Source organism: Dendrobates tinctorius, unplaced genomic scaffold (assembly GCF_039654945.1).
Source record: "Dendrobates tinctorius isolate UK_male_01 unplaced genomic scaffold, ASM3965494v1 ptg000014l, whole genome shotgun sequence".
Taxonomy (NCBI): Eukaryota; Metazoa; Chordata; class Amphibia; order Anura; family Dendrobatidae; genus Dendrobates; species Dendrobates tinctorius.
The window spans coordinates 1,632,574-1,646,887 of NW_027361682.1; the positions used below are offsets into that span (position 1 = coordinate 1,632,574).

General features: G+C 51.5%; 1 protein-coding gene across 3 annotated transcripts in view; it reads right to left on the minus strand.

Annotated features, from left to right (window-relative positions):
• LOC141073940 (oocyte zinc finger protein XlCOF7.1-like) overlaps nt 1-14,314 on the minus strand; it is a 78,835-nt gene that overhangs the window by 57,108 nt on the left and 7,413 nt on the right. For 2 of the 3 annotated variants that reach the window (XM_073561474.1, XM_073561486.1), the window contains exon 1: nt 10,688-10,823. The exons of the other annotated variant lie outside the window; for it this stretch is intronic. In XM_073561474.1, the coding sequence (XP_073417575.1) occupies nt 10,688-10,808 (121 nt within the window). In that variant the 5' untranslated portion in view covers nt 10,809-10,823. Of the gene's footprint in view, nt 1-10,687; nt 10,824-14,314 lie in introns of those variants that run through there. 3 annotated transcript variants of the gene reach the window in all.

Genomic DNA, 14,314 nt, shown 5'->3' on the forward strand with positions numbered 1-14,314 from the left:
CAGATGAAGCTGCGACTCAAGGAGAAGTCATTATTATGGGGGACTTCAACTACCCTGAAATACATTGGGGAACCGAAACCTGCAGTTCCAGCAAGGGTAATAGGTTTTTGACAACTATGAGAGACAATTACCTTTCACAACTGGTTCAGGACTGCTAGACCTAATATTAACCAACAGGCCAGACCGCATATCAAATGTAAGGGTTGAGGGTCACTTGGGTAATAGTGATCACAAATTAATAAGTTTTCATGTATCCTTTAATAAGATGTGTAGTAGAGGGGTTACAAGGACACTAAACTTCAGGAAGGCAAATTTCCAACGGATGAGAGATGATCTTGGTGCAATTAACTGGGACGATATCCTGAGACATAAAAATACACAAAGAAAATGGGAGGCGTTTATTAGCATTGTGAATAGGACCTGTGCACAATATATACCGAATGGGAATAAACATGCTAGAAATAGGAGGAAACCACTATGGCTAAATAGAGCTGTAAGGGGTGCAATAAGGGACAAAAAGAAAGCATTTAGAGAATTAAAGCAAGTAGGAAGTGATGAGGCATTAAATAAATACAGAATATTAAATAAATTCTGTAAAAAGCAAATCAAGACAGCAAAGATTGAGACAGAGAGACTCATTGCCAGAGAAAGTAAAAATAATCCCAAAATATTCTTTAACTACATAAATAGTAAGAAACTAAAAAATGATAGTGTTGGCTCCCTTAAAAATAGTCTGGGTGAAATAGTGGATGAGGAAAAACCCAATATGCGAAATGACTTTTTTTCAACAGTATTTACACAAGAAAATCCCATGACGGACAACATGATCAGGGATAAAAAAATTCTCCATTAAATGTCACCTGTTTAACCCAGCAGGAAGTACGGCGGCGTCTAAAAATCACTAAAATTGACAAATCCCCGGGCCCGGATGGGATACACCCCCGAGTACAGCAGGAACGAAGTACAGTCATAGATAGACCATTATTTTTAATCTTTAAAGATTCCATAATAACAGGGTCTGTACCACAGGACTGGCGTATAGCAAATGTGGTGCCAATATTCAAAAAGGGGACAAAAACTGTACTTGGAAATTATATGCCAGTAACTTTAACCTCAACTGTGGGTAAAATCCTGGAGGGTTTTCTAAGAGATACTATACTGGAGTATCTGGAGAATAATAACCTCATGACCCAATATCAACATGGGTTTACAAGGGACCGTTCCTGTCAGACTAATCTGATAAGCTTTTATGAAGAGGTAAGTTCTGGACTGGACCAAGGGAATGCAGTGGACGTGGACTTTTCAAAAGCTTTTGATACGGTGCCACACAAAAGGTTGATACATAAAATGAGAACAATGGGGATAGGGGAAAATATGTGTAGGTGGGTTAAGAGCTGGCTCAGGGATAGGAAACAAAGGGTGGTTATTAATGGAGCACACTCGGACTGGGTCACGGTTAGCAGTGGGGTACCACAGGGGTCAGTTTTGGGCCCGCTTCTTTTTAACATATTTATTAATGACCTTGTAGGGGGCATAGAGAGTAGAATTTCAATATTTGCAGATGACACTAAACTCTGCAGGGTAATCAATACAGAGGAGGACAATTTTATATTACAGGAGGATTTATGTAAACTAGAAGCTTGGACTGATAAATGGCAAATGAGCTTTAATGGGGATAAATGTAAGGTCATGCACTTGGGTAGAACGAACAAGATGTATAATTATGTGCTTAATTGTAAAACACTGGGCAAAACAGTCACTGAAAAAGACCTGGGTGTATGGGTGGACGACAAACTCACATTTAGCGGCCAGTGTCAGGCAGCTGCTGCAAAGGCAAATAAAATAATGGGATGCATTAAAAGAGGCATAGATGCTCATGAGGAGAACATAATTTTACCTCTATATAAGTCACTAGTGCGACCACACTTAGAATACTGTGTACAGTTCTGGTCTCCGGTGTATAAGAAAGACATAGCTGAACTGGAGCGGGTGCAGAGAAGAGCGACCAAGGTTATTAGGGAACTAGGGGGTCTGCAATAATACCAAGACAGGTTATTACACTTGGGATTATTTAGTTTGGAGAGTCGAAGGCTTAGGGGTGATCTTATTACAATGTATAAATATATGCGGGGACAATACCAAGATCTTTCTTATGATCTTTTTACTCTTAGACCTGTGACGGGGACAAGGGGGCATCCTCTACGTCTGGAGGAAAGAAGGTTTAAGCATACTCACAGACGCGGATTCTTTACTGTAAGAGCAGTGAGACTATGGAACTCTCTGCCATATGATGTTGTAATGAGTGATTCCCTACTAAAATTTTAGAAGGGACTGGATGCGTTGCTTGAAAAGTATAATATTACAGGGTTTATACACTAGTTTCTTTAATATTGCGTTGATCCAGGGAGCTAGTCTGATTGCCGTATGTGGAGTCGGGAAGGAATTTTTTTCCCCAATGTGAAGCTGTTTGCCACATGGGTTATTTTTGCCTTCCTCTGGATCAACATGTTAGGGCAAGTTAGGATAGGATATGGGTTGAACTAGATGGACTTAAAGTCTCCCTTCAACCTTAATAACTATGTTACTATGTAAACACATAGAATACATAGTAAATAAAGGGTTAAAAATATAGACATTAATTAAAAATTATTTTAATGAAATAATGACACTTTTTGACCAAATTTATTATACAGCCAATGCAATTGAAGCCATTGATCCCCTGTAAAAAATAAAATAGAAAAGCAACAATATCCAAAAAGCAACAATATCCATACCTCTCCGCAGTTCAGTCAGGTCCCCTGCTACAATCCATCACAAGGAGTTAATTAGTTTAACATTGACATGTCGCAGAGGTTAACAAGTGAGGAGCGGATAGAAATTGTGTTGATGTCTGGTGAACGCAGTACCCGGGTCATTGCAACAGATTTCAATGCAAGACACCCTACGCAAGAAAACTCTCACCATTCCTATTTAGGTGTATCCATATAAATGGCCCACCCTAAAAAGTTTGCCTCATTACTGAACATAATGTTCTGTGTAAACTAAGGGTCCTGTTCCAATTTTTGTTTTGCCCATTCTGCAATTCAGGGCACCGATCTGGGTCATCCTGGTTGAGATGCTGCAGCAGCTGGATTTTGGAAGGGTGCCATTTGTGAATAGCTAATATCCGCCGAAGGGATGTTCAACTGATGTCAGATCGGCGCGCTGAATTTGCAGAATGGGCAAAACAAAAATTGGAACAGGACCCTCAGTTTACACAGAACATTATGTTCAGTGATGAGGAAAACTTTTTTGGATGGGCCATTTATATGGATACACCTAAATAAAGTTGGAATGGTGACAGTTTTCTTCTGTAGGGCGTCTTGCATTGAAATCTGCTGCAATGACCCGGGTACTGCGTTTATCAGACATCAACACAATTTCTATCCGCTAGTCACATGTTAACCTCTGTGAAATGTCAATGGCTGTAAACAAAGAGAAACTTGTAAATAACTCATGAAAGAATAAAGTTACAATAAAACCAAGCACACCATTGTTTTTCTTGTGAAATTCTCAATAAGTTTGATGTGTCACATGACCCTCTTCCCATTTCAAAAAATAATGTTGGATCCAAAATGGCCTACTTCAAAATGGCCACCATGATCACCACCCATCTTGATAAGTTTTCCCCCTCCCATATACTAATGTGCCACAAACAGGAAGTTGAAATCACCTCCCATTTTATTTAGGTATATCCATATACATGGCCCACACTGTACAGAGACGTCCCTATGGGAGTAGTGCGCATTATCACTATAATGCAAACATTTTGGGATCTCTTCACATCTTGTCCTTGCCATGGTCATATGAAATACCGGTGTACTGAAGAGTATATCAGCACTCCAGTATTGCCGACAATATGGTTTTCTGACTGTGTCCATATACAGCATAATGCCCCAAAATGTCAATTTCTGCTGCATTTACAGGGGTCCATCTGAAGTATGACAACATGGCATTTTAGGTGAAAAATTGAAGGGCATACAAGTTTGTTTGGGCCACAATAAGATTTATTATTTCCTCACTGAAAGAAAAATGTGAAAAACTCCATTTTAGTGAGGCCTGTAGAGTCAAATTGGATTCCTGGGAACGCAGGAGTCCTGTCCAGTGTCCACTAGGAGAACCAAACAGTAGACATACAGTTTGCACTACACTAGGGATTAGCTAGTTAATAGAGTTTGGATTAGCCCACAGTTTAGGAGGGTTAGATCTGGTTTTCTAGAAAATGATTTCAGATTACAGTCCGAGTATAAAACTATAAAACTCAGTAAGTGCAAGATATGGGTGGAGGGAAGAGCAAGGCTAAAAAAAAAAGCAGAGTTAACAGGTTCTAGAGCAACAAAGGTGCAGCAGAGAAGAACGAGTTCAGTCAGTGCAAGTATCCTACAAGAATGAGAGCACAACTCCAGCCACGTCAAGATGCTGGGACACTTATGGGCTCAAGGTCAAGAGAAGGTATAGAGTCATGTCTCTGTCTCCCTGATGAAGAATTTGTTAGCCGGGTCGCTGAAAGTGCTAAAGATGGGACGGAGACAAGGACTGAACTAGCAGAAAAACCAAAGGAACATCATTAAAAAGAGACTGTCTTAATCTGTGTGCTGCAGCCATGTGTAAATGAATTGAACAGTAAAGTTGGATCTGTTAACCCAGACCTAAGGTCTTCTGTCTTGTTTGTAGTTGGATCTATTCACATGGACAGGAAGGTAACGAGAGTTCCAGAAACAACAAAAGTAAGGAACGTACTCCACCACACAACAAACTCCACCCAGACTTCTGTTTAGAAAAGGGGGTTTTGGGCAACCAGAAGTCAGTTGTGGTCCACAGCACACTGGCCCTGTACCCCCCTTCACTAGATGAGGAGGAAGAGCACTATAGGAATGTGGTTATCACTGCTTGAAAGCATGTCAGAAGCAAGGAAAGTGTATGCCTCCTCTGTGAATAGCGTCTTCTTGAAGAATGGGTCATATTTATTTTATTCTTTAAAACACTGGGAATGTGGGTGTAAGTGGTGGTTTTACATGTGTTTTGTGTGGGGCTTGTGTAAAGGGTATTACAGAAAAAAAGTAGAAAAAAAAAGTAAAAAGTATCATTATTATGTTGATTACTGGTCTCATTCATTGAATTAGTTGCAAGAGTCTGCTTATAGCTGAACCTCACAGACCACCATACCTTGGGATCATCACATGATCTGAGTAGAATGGGAACCGCGATTCTCATTGTGGGAGTCTGACAGTCACTGAGTCTTGTGACCCCTTTGTAATCAATTTAATAGTGCTGTCGGGACTGATAATAGTATTTAAGGGTTTTATCGGCCCCAATCCAAAACCAGCCGGGGCCGACGATGCAGGGTGTCAGCTGCCATGTACAGCTGCCAACAATGGGAATTTCAGCCACCGGACAGCGCTGTAATATTATTCCTCAGTGGAATTATAAGGCGTATCGGCGGTTGTAAAGTGGTTAATATAACAACTTTCATAATGTTTATGTTGTGTCCTGGACCACAGGAATGTTTGGCCACAGGTAAAAGGGGTTTTCTGTCTCTAATTGTATGGCAATGAGACCTCATCCTCGCTCTCAGTTTTTGTCATGCTTCTCCAAGAGATCCACAATAGGACATATAGCGCACAGAATTATGTACACCCCACTGGAAGAGGAAAATGTGAATGTCCCATGAATATTATAGTCCTACCGAGTGTTGGGGATCTCTATCCTGTCTATGGTCATTACAGGAGTACAGGGTTACAGCTCTTCACAGTAATACACACGTGATCATCAGAGGAAATGTACAGGGTCCCGATGCCCCCCCCAGGAGTGAGTCCTGTCCCCTCTATCACGCAGTCCCTGCTCCCCCATTACCGCTCACAAGTGAAGACTTCTCCTCCAGCTCTTATATGTGGAGCCGGCTGTACCCTAATGTGCAGAGTCCCGGTGCTCCCCCAGGACTGAGTCCTGTCCCCTCTATCACACAGTCCCTGCTCCCCCATTACCACTCACCAGTGCAAACTTCTCCTCCAACTCTTACATGTGGAGCCGGCTGTACCCTAATGTGCAGAGTCCCGATGCCCCCCCAGGAGTGAGTCCTGTCCCCTCTATCACACAGTCCCCGCTCCCCTATTACTGCTCACCAGTGCAATCTTCTCCTCCAACTCTTACACGTGGGGTCGGCTGTACCCTAATGTGCAGAGTCCCGGTGCTCCCCCAGGACTGAGTCCTGTCCCCTCTATCACACAGTCCCTGCTCCCCCATTACCGCTCACCAGTGGAGACTTCTCCTCCAGCTCTTACATGTGGAGCCGGCTGTACCCTAATGTGCAGAGTCCCGGTGCCCCCCAGGACTGAGTCCTGTCCCCTCTATCACACAGTCCCTGCTCCCCCATTACCGCTCACCAGTGCAGACTTCTCCTCCAGCTCTTACATGTGGAGCCGGCTGTACCCTACTGTGCAGAGTCCCGGTGCTCCCCCAGGACTGAGTCCTGTCCCCTCTATCACACAGTCCCTGCCCCCCCCCCCCCCCCATTACCGCTCACCAGTGCAGACTTTTCCTCCAGCTCTTACACGTGGAGCCGGCTGTACCCTAATGTGCAGAGTCCCGGTGCCCCCCAGGACTGAGTCATGTCCCCGCTCCCCCATTACCACTCACCAGTGCAGACTTCTCCTCCAGCTCTTACATGTGGAGCCAGCTGTACACTAATGTGCAGAGTCCTGGTGCCCCCCAGGACTGAGTCCTGTCCCCTCTATCACACAGTCCCTGCCCCCCCATTACCGCTCACCAGTGCAGACTTCTCCTCCAGCTCTTACATGTGGAGTCGGCTGTACCCTAATGTGCAGAGTCGTGGTGCCCCCCAGGACTGAGTCCTGTCCCCTCTATCACACAGTCCCTGCCCCCCCATTACCGCTCACCAGTGCAGACTTCTCCACCAGCTCTTAAATGTGGAGCCGGCTGTACCCTAATGTGCAGAGTCCCGGTGCTCCCCCAGGACTGAGTCCTGTCCCCTCTATCACACAGTCCCTGCTCCCCCATTACCGCTCACCCGTGCAGACTTCTCCTCCAGCTCTTACATGTGGAGCCGGCTGTACCCTAATGTGCAGAGTCCCGGAGCTCCCCAGGACTGAGTCCTGTCCCTTCTATCACACAGTCCATGCTCCTCCATTACCGCTCACCAGTGCAGACTTCTCCTCCAGCTCTTACATGTGGAGCCGGCTGTACCCTAATGTGCAGAGTCCTGGTGCTCCCCCAGGACTGAGTCCTGTCCCCTCTATCACACAGTCCCTGCTCCCCATTACCGCTCACCAGTGCAGACTTCTCCTCCAGCTCTTAAATGTGGAGCCGGCTGTACCCTATTGTGCAGAGACCCGGTGCCCCCCCAGGACTGGGTCCTGTCCCCTCTATCACACAGTCCCTTCTCCCCCATTACCGCTCACCAGTGCAGACTTCTCCTCCAGCTCTTAAATGTGGAGCCGGCTGTACCCTAATGTGCAGAGTCCCGGTGCTCCCCCAGGACTGAGTCCTGTCCCCTCTATCACACAGTCCCTACTCCCCATTACCGCTCACCAGTGCAGACTTCTCCTCCAGCTCTTACATGTGGAGCCGGCTGTACCCTATTGTGCAGAGACCCGGTGCCCCCCAGGACTGGGTCCTGTCCCCTCTATCACACAGTCCTTGCTCCACCATTACCGATCACCAGTGCAGATTTCTCCTCCAGCTCTTACATGTGGAGCCGGCTGTACCCTAATGTGCAGAGTCTCGGTGCCCCCCAGGACTGAGTCCTGTACCCTCTATCACACAGTCCCTGCTCCCCCATTACCGCTCACCAGTGCAGACTTCTCCTCCAGCTCTTAAATGTGGAGCCGGCTGTACCCTCATGTGCAGAGTCCCGGTGCCCCCCAGGACTGAGTCCTGTCATCTCTATCAGAGTCCCTGCTCCCCCATTACAGCTCACCAGTGCAGACTTCTCCTCCAGCTCTTACATGTGGAGCTGGCTGTACCCTAATGTGCAGAGTCCCGGTGCTCCCCCAGGACTGAGTACTGTCCCCTCTATCACACAGTCCCTGCTCCCCCATTACCGCTCACCAGTGCAGACTTCTCCTCCAGCTCTTACATGAGGAGCCGGCTGTACCCTAATGTGCAGAGTCCCGGTGCCCCCCAGGACTGAGTCATGTCCCCGCTCCCCCATTACCACTCACCAGTGCAGACTTCTCCTCCAGCTCTTACATGTGGAGCCAGCTGTACCCTAATGTGCAGAGTCCTGGTGCCCCCCAGGACTGAGTCCTGTCCCCTCTATCACACAGTCCCTGCCCCCCCATTACCGCTCACCAGTGCAGACTTCTCCTCCAGCTCTTACATGTGGAGCCGCCTGTACCCTAATGTGCAGAGTCCCGGTGCTCCTCCAGGACCGAGTCCTGTCCCCTCTATCACACAGTCCCAGCTCCCCCATTACCGCTCACCAGTGCAGACTTCTCCTCCAGCTCTTACATGTGGAGCCGGCTGTACCCTAATGTGCAGAGTCCCGGTGCTCCCCCAGGACTGAGTCCTGTCCCCTCTATCACACAGTCCCTGCTCCCCCATTACTGCTCACCAGTGCAGACTTCTCCTCCAGCTCTTACATGTGGAGCCGGCTGTATCCTAATGTGCAGAGTCCCGGTGCCCCCCAGGACTGAGTCCTGTCCCCTCTATCACACAGTCCCTGCTCCCCCATTACCGCTCACCAGTGCAGATTTCTCCTCCAGCTCTTACATGTGGAGCCGGCTGTACCCTAATGTGCAGAGTCCAGGTGCCCCCCCAGGACTGAGTCCTGTCCCCTCTATCACACAGTCCCTGCCCCCCCCCCCCCATTACCGCTCACCAGTGCAGACTTCTAAACCAGCTCTTACATGTGGAGCCGGCTGTACCCTAATGTGCAGAGTCCCGGAGCTCCCCAGGACTGAGTCCTGTCCTCTCTATCACACAGTCCCTGCTCCCCCATTACCGCTCACCAGTGCAGACTTCTCCTCCAGCTCTTACATGTGGAGCCGGCTGTACCCTAATGTGCAGAGTCCCGGTGCCCCCCCAGGACTGAGTCCTGTCCCCTCTATCACACAGTCCCTGCTCCCCCATTACCGCTCACCAGTGCAGACTTCTCCTCCAGCTCTTACATGTGGAGCCAGCTGTACCCTAATGTGCAGAGTCCTGGTGCCCCCCAGGACTGAGTCATGTCCCCGCTCCCCCATTACCACTCACCAGTGCAGACTTCTCCTCCAGCTCTTACATGTGGAGCCAGCTGTACCCTAATGTGCAGAGTCCTGGTGCCCCCCAGGACTGAGTCCTGTCCCCTCTATCACACAGTCCCTGCCCCCCCATTACCGCTCACCAGTGCAGACTTCTCCTCCAGCTCTTACATGTGGAGCCGGCTGTACCCTAATGTGCAGAGTCCCGGTGCTCCCCCAGGACTGAGTCCTGTCCCCTCTATCACACAGTCCTGCTCCCCCATTACCGCTCACCAGTGCAGACTTCTCCTCCAGCTCTTACATGTGGAGCCGGCTGTACCCTAATGTGCAGAGTCCCGGTGCCCCCCCAGGACTGAGTCCTGTCCCCTCTATCACACAGTCCCTGCTCCCCCATTACTGCTCACCAGTGCAGACTTCTCCTCCAGCTCTTACATGTGGAGCCGGCTGTATCCTAATGTGCAGAGTCCCGGTGCCCCCCAGGACTGAGTCCTGTCCCCTCTATCACACAGTCCCTGCTCCCCCATTACCGCTCACCAGTGCAGATTTCTCCTCCAGCTCTTACATGTGGAGTCGGCTGTACCCTAATGTGCAGAGTCGTGGTGCCCCCCAGGACTGAGTCCTGTCCCCTCTATCACACAGTCCCTGCCCCCCCCATTACCGCTCACCAGTGCACACTTCTCCACCAGCTCTTAAATGTGGAGCCGGCTGTACCCTAATGTGCAGAGTCCCGGTGCTCCCCCAGGACTGAGTCCTGTCCCCTCTATCACACAGTCCCTGCTCCCCCATTACCGCTCACCCGTGCAGACTTCTCCTCCAGCTCTTACATGTGGAGCCGGCTGTACCCTAATGTGCAGAGTCCCGGAGCTCCCCAGGACTGAGTCCTGTCCCTTCTATCACACAGTCCATGCTCCTCCATTACCGCTCACCAGTGCAGACTTCTCCTCCAGCTCTTACATGTGGAGCCGGCTGTACCCTAATGTGCAGAGTCCTGGTGCTCCCCCAGGACTGAGTCCTGTCCCCTCTATCACACAGTCCCTGCTCCCCATTACCGCTCACCAGTGCAGACTTCTCCTCCAGCTCTTAAATGTGGAGCCGGCTGTACCCTATTGTGCAGAGACCCGGTGCCCCCCCAGGACTGGGTCCTGTCCCCTCTATCACACAGTCCCTTCTCCCCCATTACCGCTCACCAGTGCAGACTTCTCCTCCAGCTCTTACATGTGGAGCCGGCTGTACCCTAATGTGCAGAGTCCCGGTGCCCCCCAGGACTGAGTCCTGTCCCCTCTATCACACAGTCCCTGCTCCCCCATTACCGCTCACCAGTGCAGACTTCTCCTCCAGCTCTTACATGTGGAGCCGGCTGTACCCTAATGTGCAGAGTCCCGGTGCCCCCAGGACTGAGTCCTGTCCCCTCTATCACACAGTCCCTGCTCCCCCCTATTACCGCTCACCAGTGCAGACTTCTCCTCCAGCTCTTACATGTGGAGCCGGCTGTCCCCTAATGTGCAGAGTCCCGGTGCTCCCCCAGGACTGAGTCCTGTCCCCTCTATCACACAGTCCCTGCTCCCCCATTACTGCTCACCAGTGCAGACTTCTCCTCCAGCTCTTACACGTGGAGCCGGCTGTACCCTAATGTGCAGAGTCCCGGTGCCCCCCCAGGACTGAGTCCTGTCTTCTCTATCACACAGTCCCTGCTCCCCCATTACCGCTCACCAGATGACTTCTCCTCCAGCTCTTACATGTGGAGCCGGCTGTACCCTAATATGCAGAGTCACGGTGCTCCTCAGGACTGAGTCCTGTCCCCTCTATCACACAGTCCCTGCTCCCCCATTACCGCTCACCAGTGCAGATTTCTCCTCCAGCTCTTACATGTGGAGCCGGCTGTTCCCTAATGTGCAGAGTTCCGGTGCCCCCCAGGACTGAGTCCTGTCCCCTCTATCACACAGTCCCTGCTCCCCCATTACCGCTCACCAGTGCAGATTTCTCCTCCAGCTCTTACATGTGGAGCCGGCTGTACCCTAATGTGCAGAGTCCCGGTGCCCCCCAGGACTGAGTCCTGTCCCCTCTATCACATAGTCCCTGCTCCCCCATTACCGCTCACCAGTGCAGATTTCTCCTCCAGCTCTTACATGTGGAGCCGGCTGTACCCTAATGTGCAGAGTCCCGGTGCCCCCCAGGACTGAGTCCTGTCCCCTCTATCACACAGTCCCTGCTCCCCCATTACCGCTCACCAGTGCAGATTTCTCCTCCAGCTCTTACATGGGGAGCCGGCTGTACCCTAATGTGCAGAGTCCCGGTGCTCCCCCAGGACTGAGTCCTGTCCCCTCTATCACACAGTCCCTGCTCCCCATTACCACTCACCAGTGCAGACTTCTCCTCCAGCTCTTACATGTGGAGCCGGCTGTACCCTAATGTGCAGAGTCCCGATGCCCCCCAGGACTGAGTCCTGTCCCCTCTATCACACAGTCCCTGCTCCCCCATTACCGCTCACCAGTGCAAACTTCTCCTCCAACTCTTACATGTGGAGCCGGCTGTACCCTAATGTGCAGAGTCCCGATGCCCCCCCAGGAGTGAGTCCTGTCCCCTCTATCACACAGTCCCCGCTCCCCTATTACTGCTCACCAGTGCAATCTTCTCCTCCAACTCTTACACGTGGGGTCGGCTGTACCCTAATGTGCAGAGTCCCGGTGCTCCCCCAGGACTGAGTCCTGTCCCCTCTATCACACAGTCCCTGCTCCCCATTACCACTCACCAGTGCAGACTTCTCCTCCAGCTCTCACATGTGGAGCCGGCTGTACCCTAATGTGCAGAGTCCCGATGCCCCCCAGGACTGAGTCCTGTCCCCTCTATCACACAGTCCCTGCTCCCCCATTACCGCTCACCAGTGCAAACTTCTCCTCCAACTCTTACATGTGGAGCCGGCTGTACCCTAATGTGCAGAGTCCCGATGCCCCCCCAGGAGTGAGTCCTGTCCCCTCTATCACACAGTCCCCGCTCCCCTATTACTGCTCACCAGTGCAATCTTCTCCTCCAACTCTTACACGTGGGGTCGGCTGTACCCTAATGTGCAGAGTCCCGGTGCTCCCCCAGGACTGAGTCCTGTCCCCTCTATCACACAGTCCCTGCTCCCCCATTACCGCTCACCAGTGGAGACTTCTCCTCCAGCTCTTACATGTGGAGCCGGCTGTACCCTAATGTGCAGAGTCCCGGTGCCCCCCAGGACTGAGTCCTGTCCCCTCTATCACACAGTGCCTGCTCCCCCATTACCGCTCACCAGTGCAGACTTCTCCTCAAGCTCTTACATGTGGAGCCGGCTGTACCCTACTGTGCAGAGTCCCGGTGCTCCCCCAGGACTGAGTCCTGTCCCCTCTATCACACAGTCCCTGCCCCCCCCCCCCCCCCCATTACCGCTCACCAGTGCAGACTTTTCCTCCAGCTCTTACACGTGGAGCCGGCTGTACCCTAATGTGCAGAGTCCCGATGCCCCCCAGGACTGAGTCATGTCCCCGCTCCCCCATTACCACTCACCAGTGCAGACTTCTCCTCCAGCTCTTACATGTGGAGCCAGCTGTACACTAATGTGCAGAGTCCTGGTGCCCCCCAGGACTGAGTCCTGTCCCCTCTATCACACAGTCCCTGCCCCCCCATTACCGCTCACCAGTGCAGACTTCTCCTCCAGCTCTTACATGTGGAGCCGCCTGTACCCTAATGTGCAGAGTCGTGGTGCCCCCCAGGACTGAGTCCTGTCCCCTCTATCACACAGTCCCTGCCCCCCCATTACCGCTCACCAGTGCAGACTTCTCCACCAGCTCTTAAATGTGGAGCCGGCTGTACCCTAATGTGCAGAGTCCCGGTGCTCCCCCAGGACAGAGTCCTGTCCCCTCTATCACACAGTCCCTGCTCCCCCATTACCGCTCACCCGTGCAGACTTCTCCTCCAGCTCTTACATGTGGAGCCGGCTGTACCCTAATGTGCAGAGTCCCGGAGCTCCCCAGGACTGAGTCCTGTCCCCTCTATCACACAGTCCATGCTCCTCCATTACCGCTCACCAGTGCAGACTTCTCCTCCAGCTCTTACATGTGGAGCCGGCTGTACCCTAATGTGCAGAGTCCTGGTGCTCCCCCAGGACTGAGTCCTGTCCCCTCTATCACACAGTCCCTGCTCCCCATTACCGCTCACCAGTGCAGACTTCTCCTCCAGCTCTTACATGTGGAGCCGGCTGTACCCTATTGTGCAGAGACCCGGTGCCCCCCCAGGACTGGGTCCTGTCCCCTCTATCACACAGTCCCTTCTCCCCGATTACCGCTCACCAGTGCAGACTTCTCCTCCAGCTCTTAAATGTGGAGCCGGCTGTACCCTAATGTGCAGAGTCCCGGTGCTCCCCCAGGACTGAGTCCTGTCCCCTCTATCACACAGTCCCTACTCCCCATTACCGCTCACCAGTGCAGACTTCTCCTCCAGCTCTTACATGTGGAGCCGGCTGTACCCTATTGTGCAGAGACCCGGTGCCCCCCAGGACTGGGTCCTGTCCCCTCTATCACACAGTCCCTGCTCCACCATTACCGATCACCAGTGCAGATTTCTCCTCCAGCTCTTACATGTGGAGCCGGCTGTACCCTAATGTGCAGAGTCTCGGTGCCCCCCAGGACTGAGTCCTGTACCCTCTATCACACAGTCCCTGCTCCCCCATTACCGCTCACCAGTGCAGACTTCTCCTGCAGCTCTTACATGTGGAGCCGGCAGTACCCTAATGTGCAGAGTCCCGGTGCCCCTCAGGACTGAGTCCTGTCCCTCTATCACACAGTCCCTGCCCCCCATTACCGCTCACCAGTGCAGACTTCTCCTCCAGCTCTTAAATGTGGAGCCGGCTGTACCCTCATGTGCAGAGTCCCGATGCCCCCCAGGACTGAGTCCTGTCATCTCTATCAGAGTCCCTGCTCCCCCATTACCGCTCACCAGTGCAGACTTCTCCTCCAGCTCTTACATGTGGAGCCGGCTGTACCCTAATGTGCAGAGTCCCGGTGCCCCCCAGGACTGAGTCATGTCCCCGCTCCCCCATTACCACTCACCAGTGCAGA